The 10486-nt window shown below is 36.9% G+C and overlaps 1 protein-coding gene across 1 annotated transcript; it reads right to left on the reverse strand.

Annotated features, from left to right (window-relative positions):
* Positions 1-891: 891 nt before the first annotated feature.
* Positions 892-8541, reverse strand: LOC131153976 (kinesin-like protein KIN-14I). The gene is made up of 19 exons (XM_058106420.1): positions 8397-8541; positions 7688-7854; positions 7407-7550; positions 6936-7196; positions 6700-6771; positions 6228-6296; positions 5977-6054; positions 5695-5826; positions 5529-5610; positions 5348-5443; positions 5063-5239; positions 4876-4982; positions 4580-4748; positions 4303-4459; positions 3879-4132; positions 3632-3795; positions 3223-3414; positions 1598-2100; positions 892-1286 (listed from the first exon to the last, which is right to left on the reverse strand). Exons 1-19 carry the CDS (start codon positions 8524-8526, stop codon positions 1157-1159), a joined length of 3084 nt encoding a protein of 1027 aa, XP_057962403.1. The 5' UTR covers positions 8527-8541; the 3' UTR covers positions 892-1156.
* Between the last annotated feature and the right edge of the window lie 1945 nt (positions 8542-10486).

Consider the following 10486-nt stretch of genomic DNA (forward strand, 5'->3'; position numbering starts at 1 on the left):
AATACATGCCTAATATTGATTAAAAAAAAATAGCACTTCCATAACATTTGCAATTTACTCCAAACATTTAGAAGTTTGTTACTTTAGCTCGCTCTTAATTGGTTTTGTCATTGGAAGCTCGATATGAACAAAAAAGTGAGAAACAATTAATTGTGTCAGACCAAAGGTAAGTGCAAAAAACAATAATCAACAAAAAAGAGTAAGGGCATGTAGGGTTAAGACAAATAGGATACCTCTAATTCAATTTAATTTTAGTTCCATTATTATATGCAAGCATTCATCGAAGGGGGCAAATGAATCAAGCTGGTTTGCTAGTAAAATCAAGCTCAACTTTGCTGAACTCTATTCAAGTTTGACTCAAACTCAAGTTACTTAAATAGTTTGATAAATTGAATTTGAGTTTCATAACTGTTAATGCACCTAAACCACTTTAATAGAGCTTTTGTTATTATATCAACTTAATTTTTGGATCAAATCGAGTTTGAGTATCCCACTATAATGACTAGCGCAACTCCAATGCAACATCATCATGATGCCACTACATTGATTCAAAGAAGCATTTTAAGCCCACAGACAAATTAAAACATATAATTGTCCTTAACATTGCATCAATATATTTGGATTAATTTTCACATTGCAACATGTTTTTGGGTGTGTGGGTCATAGAGAGAGAGAGAGAGAGGGGGGGGGGGGAAGAGATTCAATTGACAACTCCATATTGCAACTGCAAAGAACCATTTCTTTTGCATTTTTACTGATATTTGATCTTTTCATTTACATACCCAAAGTTGAATTTGGGTTGGGAGGACAGTAAGAAACAAACCAGCAGAAGGAACACACAAACAGAAGGTATAAATAACCTCTCTTTTTGTCCCTCATTTTCCCCAGTCTTTTCTTTTTTCCCCTATTTTCTTTTATATAGCACTGAACAAAACAAAGAATTGCAAAATCAACACTCATATAAACATACTGAAACTTGCCCCGGGTAGGTACCATATGCTTTAGTCACCACCCAAAGAATATAGGCAATAGTAGTTATTGCCACTTCAACATGTGAAAAAAGCTCTCTCTATCTCTCTACCTACACTTTCCATAAACAAAAAAAAAAAAAATGAAAATCACAAGATCACCCACTCACCACTTGATTGCACCATTTTCACTTCCCTTTCAAAGCTTTTCGCTTAGCATCTATTGAGACTGCCTGCCTGCCTGTTCTGTGCAAAGGAGGGCCAAGCCCATTGGATAGTTTCCGAGATGGGGAAGGACCCAGTGTTGGAATTAAACTCCTAGATAAAATTTAAAAAAGAAAAATTCCAAACTTTTTATCAGAACATGTCCAAATGGATAGCTCAAAAGCAACTGCAAGTATGCCATTAAAAGGAAAATCTAATGGTGATGAATGATGATGATTCAGGAAATTTATGTTCATATAAGCACAAGCTAGTAATCAACTAATCATCATAATCCCCTTGGTATGAAAATGCAAAAAGGCAAAGATCTATGGAGGAATAAGTTAATTGTTCGAAGTTTGTGCTCATGTAAGCAGAATCTCTCTGAACCATTACATCACCAAAAGAAATAAGAGTTCAGATAGTACCTTGTTTCCAGGCTCTTGGCAGGTTTTGGAGGAGGACTTTTGGTTTTCAAACCCAGCCCATTGGGAATATTGGTCACTTTAGAAACATTTAATTGCCAAAGCAAATCTGTCTCTGAAGAATCACTTGTAGCAGCCTCGAAATCATCAGAATCTGTTTCATACCGAACCCTCTGGGCATCGCATTCTCGGCTATCCTTCTTGGTTGCTGAAAATTTGTTATAAGGTTGTTCCGGATATATCTTTGAAGGATCAGGGAGATACTTCTGATAAAACATCTCGGGTAACTGTCTGTTCTCTTCTTCCCAATGTCCTAGACTATCTAAACTGTCATGCTTGTTCACCATGACCTTATCAACCCAATCACCAGATCCTGTCTCTCTATCGTCCTCCTTTTGGAAATTCAGCCCAGGATTGCCAGCTGGAGGCCAGGGAGGTGAACCCATCAATAAGTCTTGGAGATCAAGGCTTTGCCTTTTTGGATTTGATGCAGAGTTGTTCTGCACCTGCAAGCCCAAACAACAAATGAAATTCAATATTCATGAAAAGTTTGAGCCAATTGTTTTGAGGAAGTTGGTTTTGGACATGAAGGAAAAAAAAGTACATCCTTTTTCCTACTAGCAATTAAATTGTCAACTTCGACTATTCACAACATTTGACAACAATACAATTCATAATGCAGAGGATTAAATTTTGGATTTTAGGAAAAAGATTGGCATTTTAAATTTACAATACTCGTCTTTCTAAGGAGATTACTTGGTTTATTAGAATAAATATTGTTCTTGTTATGTTTCATTATTTTTCTTCCCCTTTTGATAGCAAAAAGTTTCAAAGTGATTGATCTCCACTTTCGTATGTTATGGATTACTAAATGGAACAGTATAATCTCATTTCACTGTGCTGTCCAAAATGCCCAGAACAAGCCTGCAATAACACCAAGAAGGAAGGAGATAGTAAAGCTGACCAATTTGTCTATTTTCTTTAAAATTTTATTGCTTGTAAATCCTTCAATCTAATTGTCACACTATAGTACATTAGTTGGTAACCAGAGGTACAAAAAAGAAATGCACTATACTGCCAGGTAAAGGAAATTCTTCTGTTGTATCTATTAAAACTCCTGCAAAAGATAAAGGAAAAGATTCAACTGAGGATAAAGAAAAATTACGGAAGTACAAGGACAAAGGCAAAGCCCCCCTTGTTCATGGAGAGGGTGCTTGAGGGTGCTTAAGGCCTCCTTGAGAACTGCCTTTCCTTGAGGTTGTTTGGGGCAGACTGTTCTTATCCCAGCTTTTGATTGGTTTTGTTACTTGGTCTTTTCCTCGTTTCAAAATTTGGATTGGCCTTGAGCCCCAGGGTGTGCCCAGGAACTTTTGTGTTGTTTTGAATTGGAGATTAGATCTCCTATTGATTCCCCCCCCCCCCCCTTCCTCCGTGTGCCCGGTGTCTACTGTACATATCCATTTGATCAATATATTTATCATTTATTGATAAAAAAAAAAAATGCACAATACTGGATAAAATTATGGCTTGCCGGTTGAGCAAGTTGGGTCATGCATTTATGTTTTGCCAATGAAATAATTTAGGTTGGCATAAAACAGATGAACTGGGAAAAATATAGGTATGCATACCTCTACATTACCGACATCGTCCATTGCTAGCCTGCAGTTGCCTGATATATCTCCTACACCATGCCAACTATTTTGTGAAGGAGAACTCCCACCAGGCTTCGTTCTGACTCTTTCTGGGCTGCTAGATCTTGAACTTAGGAGTTGCTCTGGTTCTCCCTCCTTCCTTGCCAAGGCAGCCTTGAGGCTAGCAATCTGAGGGTAGACAATACGCAACAAATTCAGAATTTGCAACACAAAAATACAAAAGTAAATAAATAAAGACAAGGAACATAAAACAAACTTCCATAAAAATAGGGAAAATTTTCATTATGACCGCCTTGATCTATAGGAATAAAGATTGCACAAAATAATCTTTTAGTGTGTGGTGGGGAAGGGGGTGTGGGGTTGGGAAAGAAGAGTGCAATATAACCTGCTCTTTTAGCTCTTTGACATCTGCACTGTCTTTGTTTACGCGAGCAGCACCAAGCTCCACAGTAGAAACCCGTTCAGCAAATTTGAGCGTGCTAAGAGTCTCTCCTAAAGCATCAGCCTCCGGGTTCATGTGAACAAACATTAGAGTCTTGGCTTGCCCTCCTGGCAGATCCAAGGACCAAAAGAATAGTTATAAATGAGAAGGAAAGAGAGATAGTTCAAAGGTTAAAAGGAAGTTATGTTACCAAGTGAATCTTGCAAAAGTTGTGTGAGTTTGCTGTTCCTATATGGAACATGTGGATTCTTCTGAGCAAGAGAAGCAATCACATCTCCTAAAGCAGAAAGAGACTTGTTTATATGTTGCGCCTCCTTTAACCTGTCCCCAGTCACCTCAGATTTATCTACCCTTTCACTTCCAGCCAAGTCAACCAGATGCATACTACCACGAAGTATGGCTCCGGAAGTCAGGTCTCTTCCCTGGACATGAACTGTAAGGCAGCTGCAAACATACATCACAAAGAACAATTCTGCTTTACTCAGAAAATGCACAGTAAGTCACCATTGAATACAGGCTTGAATGGAGTAGCAAAACATGTCACAGGTCATAGTTCCTTTCTGAATTGAAAGGTTTCTCATAATGTAACTTATACAGTTCTCATAAAACCATACCTATGAGAACGGCTACTCCGGTCATTAAGGGCTGTAGAACTCACAGCACGGTTCCTTTGCCCAAGGCTCATTAAATAAATAACATCTGATGTTGAGGAAACAGGAACAAGACTTGCATCTGGTACATTTATTCCATTTTGAGAACTGTTACGGATTTCTAATGTGTTTGGGAGTCAAGGACACACGGTCATAAGAGTTGGATATTTGCATTAAACAGAACATAATGTTATGAAGAAATGAGCCATAAACAGATGTCAGAAAGGATATCTTTTGTTAATACCGTCTGTCACAAGGAGGTCCCTCACTTGTTCATTGTAAATCTCAATCATCTGGACAGAAATATCATAGCAAATGGTGTCTTTTCTCTGTTCGGATAGATGAAAAAGATCACTGAGTGCCCTGTAGTTCACACCGAGGTTTTCCTCTTTAAGTTCTTTGGGTCCACTCTGAATACGCAAAAAATGAAAATAAACAAAAATATACGATTGACCAAAAGACTGCCAATCAATTAAATGCCATAATGAATGTAATTATCATCATAACAATTAAAACAAAAATCCACAATGAATTTACCATAGTATAAGTTTTTCCTGATCCAGTTTGGCCATATGCAAATATACAAACATTGTAGCCATCAAGGACTGATCTAATTAGAGGCTGGGTGTCTGCAAATACCTCCTCTGTACGGAAAAAAGAAAGGACTTAAAAAATGCTAAGGGTGGGGAGTATTTACAAAAACCTAAATGGGGACCTTAGAAACCTTGAGTTGCAGATGGACCAAAGACTTTGTTAAAACTAAATGACCTCCGCCCTTCCTTCCCATATTTCGAAGGGGTGACAATAGTAATATTTCCATCTCCCATGTGATCCACAGTGTTATAACGAGTTGATTGCCCATGTAAGAAGGGTCGCACTCGACAATAAACCCTGATACTTCCTAATTAAACATAAAACAAGATAATCATTCAATTTGTTTAGAAACTTAACAATGTTATGGGGAATAAGTTATTTGAAATTATTAGGCTTCAAGCCACAGCCCGTGTACCTTTGAGGTCCTGCACTTGATTGTATAACTTGCGGTTTTCCTCAAGAACTCTTTGGTATCCTGAAGCTGCATGAGCTAGGCCATACAGGTGCTTACCTATACAGAAGTTCGGGATGAGATAAGCATTTAATCTGTCAAAAACCTCTGTAAGGACGTGCAGCATTTAGATCTAGCTTTATACCTAAATTATTGAATTCCTCTACATACTTCATTTGCATGAACTGGAAACCTGCTTTGGTATTATGAAGAGTATGTTTCAGTTCCTACAAAAATATAAACATCATTTTTGAAAATTACAATCAAATGGCAAGTCAAAAGATTTGTATAGCTAAAACAATAACAAATACCCTAATATCTCTTTGTTGTTGTTCAAGCAATGTTATCTGTTTCAAAAGCTGGGTTTCTGATCCCTCATCGTGAACGCCGCTTTGATTGCAGCAGTCCTCTTTGGCTGTCTTAGGTGAAGTTTTGTCCTCAACCTTAATCATCAAAAAAAGGAAATTGCCATCAATTAAGTTCAAGAATGAAAGCAATATTCAATGATATAATCATGAATTCTAAAAAAAATCTCTGACTCATGAATACCCAGCTTGCATTTGAACATTCTATAATGCGACATAGTACCATACCTTCGCTTCCTCAGAAGCAGATCTTGAGAGAACCTTGTTAGGGATAAAAACATTTATATCTTTCAGATTTTTTTTCATCTGTCACATAATCAGAAAGTTACATAAAAATGGGCAAGAAACTTGATAAAAATAAATAAATAAACAACCCATGCTTATTGGCTGGTTGTTCAGCTACAAAAGTAATTGAATGATCAATTCATTTTCTATGTCAAACATATCAAAAGAAGAAGAAGAAGAAGAAGGGCAACTACCAGATCGTTTTGGCTTGTCAACCGATGCTCAAACTCCTCCATAACCTTGCTTAGCATAGATTCCACAATCTGTCTTAAGTGAAGACAAAATCATTTCTCCCAAAATGTGTAAATTCTAATAAGTTAACTGTCATTTATAAATGCCCAGGCCCAATCAGATGTATGGACAAAAAGCAATTTTTAACCATTATAGCAAAATTCACTATAATGATGTATACACATTCTTTAGGTTCACCATGCTATCCTGGACCTCCTGGTATAAGGAAAACATGCCCACAGGTCAGATGGTTAACATCACTTGATTGCTAATTGTCACCTTAGATATCTAATCTCTGGATGGAGTTGAGGGATGTTGTTGTTTACTCTTTCAGGTTACGTTCATTTACAAAACTGACTAGGGCCACCATCTTGACTAGTATGATTCACAAAGATACTATAATTCACATTAAGTGTCAAGAGCAAGGACCCTTACAATTGGAATCTCTTCTTGCTTCTTATCCAAAAGGACTGCACGAACGAGCATATTTAAAGAACGAGAGTTACCCTGCAAATTAAGATGCAACGGAAAACTTTCACATTTCACTTCTAATTCATGTGACGGATAACATCATATTAAACCATTTAAGCAAAACTTTCACACATCAATCTTTTTACTCCTGTATCAAAGTGTAACTAATACTTAAATATTTGACTGTGAAGGCTACTAACCATTTCACTGAAGTCATGGCCCAGATCACCACACAAGTCTTGGTCACTAGATAAACCATCTAGAGATCTTTCACCAATCGATGAAGTCCTCGAAAAGGAATTCATGAATGGTTCTGAATTTTTCCGCATGAAGTGTTTTGCTGAGGTAGCAGGTTTCACATTTCCGCCAAATTTCCACAAACCATTCCCACCTCCTTGCTTCCAGTCACCATACGATTTTAGTGCCAGAACACAGTTCACAATCCGCGCAGACTTCCCTCCCTAGAGTATTCAAAACACAGAAAAATGTTACAACAGAAGGAGAACTCTGACAATGCGATGCATTTGTTTGGGCCAAACTTTGTTCATCTACTTCCAAATCAAAGTTAGTCACATGAAAGAAAAAAAACTAGGATGAAAGTTCATGAGATTAAAATGTAGCTCTTTATAGTTTCCATTTAATATAGACAACACATTCAAATTGCAACCAACCTGCTCCAAATCGGAGGCATCGAATGTTGGAAGCCCCAATTCCTCCACAGATACAAGGAAGTTTCTAACATTTTCAAAATACTGGAAGGCAGATAAAGCTGCCCCATCAGGAACAATAGCAGAATCACACGGGCCTTCGACAACCTACAATCAAGTGGGCAATAAGCAACATCTAAGGAAAGTAAACACGTTACTATGGTCTATGCATATAATTCTAGTTTGAACAAACATCGGATAAAATACTGAAACTGAGCCCAAATAAGAACACAGCTGGAAAATACCTTTGGCACGGCCCCGGGTTGAATCTTGTTGAGAACATTGCAAAGGATGATTCCACTCCGTAAGCCAAGCCGGAATTCTTCTTCGGAGGGTTCGGCCGGCAAATCTTTTCCCCCAACCACACCAACTGCTTTTCGCAGCCATCCAGCTGCTTCATACCTTCTTAAGGCTGCAAAACAATACAAATTCTTCTGCTTAATTCACGGTAGGAAAATTTAAAAATCACGTACAACCTCAGTAAGATTAGCATTTATTGGCATTCAAAATTTCACCCACCTTAAAAGCTATTAAAAACTTTTCAATGTTCTTAGAACCAGAATAGATCCAAGATCCTATTTCAAAGAATTTCTTCAAAGTCATTAAAAAATCCAAAGAAAACCCAGAAAAAATTGAAGGAAATTAATTGATTATATGGAATTATTTTTCATCAAAGTAATAATGATGTTTAACAAACTACCAAATACTAATTCAAAAAGAAACCCTTCAATTAAAGTCAAGGGACCAAATGATACGAGATTTAAGTAAAATTCAAACTTCAAATTCAGATTTCAAAATTTATTTTCTTGGCGAAAGAATCGAATGTATCAAAACCTCAAACCACATAAAACAAAAAACAAAACAAAACAAAACAAAACAAAACAAAAAAAGCAAAAAAAAAATTAAAAAAATCAGAAGAAATCATTATCTGGAACTAGAAAAGAATGAACATACATGCTTCCTCTGCCTTCCTTGACGCCAAATCAAAGTCGCTCAATCGAGTTCCATGCTGCTTCAGAACATCTTCCACGACAGACACCACAGAGAACGGCAAGAGCCCATCCGTTCCCTCCGTTGCCGCCATAATTAAACCAGAAAAATCAAGCTTCAACTCAGAAATTAGCGATTCGAATATTTTTGCGAAAGCCTTAACGAAACCTCTCCAATCAGTTCTTCAAAAACCCATTAAAAAAAAGAATTCTCAGAACCGAGCAACAGGATGAAAATCAAAGAACCCCAATCAAATTCACAAGAACGTGAACAATACCCAGAATGCAGCTACAGAGGCTCCAATAAAAATATTTAGTTTTCTCGATTAAAAACTTCAATTCGAACACTTTTATCTGTTTTTTCAAGAACCCATTATATTCATCAGCATTACGAGCCAACCAACCAGATGAATTCACGACAGATGACAATGAGGGAAAGAATGCAGCTACAAGGGGCTTGGGTTTTGGAAGGGGCAGAGATCTGCAGAGATGGCAGAGAGAATGCGGGATGGGAAGTTATAGACAGAGGAGAGGCACAGAGAGAGAAAGAGAGATTGAGATTAAGAATTGCTTTTGATTTTCTTTTTCGCTTTTTCTTTCTCTTTGTTTTCTACACTCTCTCCTCCCTCCCCATGTTCTAAGCTCTCTGTTTCTCTATCTCTCTCACGTTTCCCTCTCTGTTTTTCTCTCAATTTCTTTTTGGCTTTGGAATGAACCAAAGCTGCTTCCGAGCCTCCCGGTTTGGAGTCGACGGTTTGTGTTTCACGGCCGCGCAAACAAAAGCCTAATAATATCAGTTTCTATTCTAATCCCACTTCTTTATTCCTAATTTATCCTTTCCCCTGAGTCACCTCTTAGACTTCCCTCTCTCTCTCTCTCTCTTCTTGTTTGGGTCACTTGGGAATTGTTTATCCAAGTGCATTCTAATTCTAATTTCAATTTCAACTTTAGACGCGAACCAAGCACCACCTTGGAGAAAAAATTAAGAAAGTGGTGTTTCGAAATTTGGATGAAGAAGGGAACCCATTCGAAATTGCTTTTTTGCGATTTGAAGGGCAATTATTGAGATCTTTCATATTTTTAGATGGAAAAAATCAATTATTTTAGCTTAAAAACATAAATTCTACATACCAAACAAGCTTACAAAAAATATATGACCTATCTTTGTGTCAAACACATGAATACGGTTAAATAGATAACAAAATTCTTCATATGGTCCTCTTTCAAAAATATTGTTCTGAATTTAAAGATTGTTTTTATGTTTAATGACCCAAATCATCAAACGGGGATTACCTTAGGCCCGTGAAACAATTATTGAATTTGGATGGACAACACTAATTTAACAACTCAAATTACTGAGAGCAAATTCAGAGAGCTATCTTGGCTCCAATAGAAATTTTCTTAGAGCCTATTAAAGGTTGCCCATTATCTTTAACACCAAGTCCATGCTCTTAGGAACAAGGACAGTGCCCTTATGCCTTCCATAATGCATATGATTATAAATTCAAGTTCACAAAACGATGATTTCCGCATAATTTAAGCTACAATTAATTTTTTTTCTTTGCCTGTCAAATCCTGATCACACATCTCTGATGAACTTGTTAACTTAATGCTATTCCATTTGTGTGCCAATCATATATAAATATGTCCTTCCTCTTTTAAAAGATATGAAAATGTTAAACTTGGAAGCATTCTTGAACTTAAAGTTACTGAGATCACTTTCAACCCAAGGATAATGTTTTGACATTACTTCTACTTTCAGATTCAGAAAAGTAAAATAGGTGGTTAAAGGCATTCATTAATAGAAATTGACAGTAAAACATTAAAACCCTTATCGGGTAGGAAAGAGTTTGCACTGTATGTATCCAACTTACCTAACTTATATACATGACTTATAAGGTACAAAACAAGATCAAGCAAACCCACGTATCTAAATACTTTTTTTTCTTGTGAGCAATAAGATATTTTGTGTACATGTCTGTAGATGATGATAATTGAACTGAATCTGATTGATCATTGTTTCATTTTGCACTAAATGCACCAACTCAAATCCAT

This window comes from Malania oleifera, chromosome 4, assembly GCF_029873635.1.
Source record: "Malania oleifera isolate guangnan ecotype guangnan chromosome 4, ASM2987363v1, whole genome shotgun sequence".
NCBI lineage: Eukaryota > Viridiplantae > Streptophyta > Magnoliopsida > Santalales > Ximeniaceae > Malania > Malania oleifera.

What these genes read in the sequence shown, in the direction of transcription:
- LOC131153976 (XM_058106420.1), bottom strand. Translation starts at nt 8,526, where the DNA reads ATGGCGGCAACGGAGGGAACGGATGGGCTCTTGCCGTTCTCTGTGGTG. An exon ending in TCAAAGAGCTAAAAGAGCAG is followed by an intron (nt 3,415 to 3,631) that starts GTTATATTGCAC and finishes GTCTACCCTCAG; the next exon opens with ATTGCTAGCCTCAAGGCTGC. An exon ending in GCCAAGAGCCTGGAAACAAG is followed by an intron (nt 1,287 to 1,597) that starts GTACTATCTGAA and finishes AATTTTATCTAG; the next exon opens with GAGTTTAATTCCAACACTGG.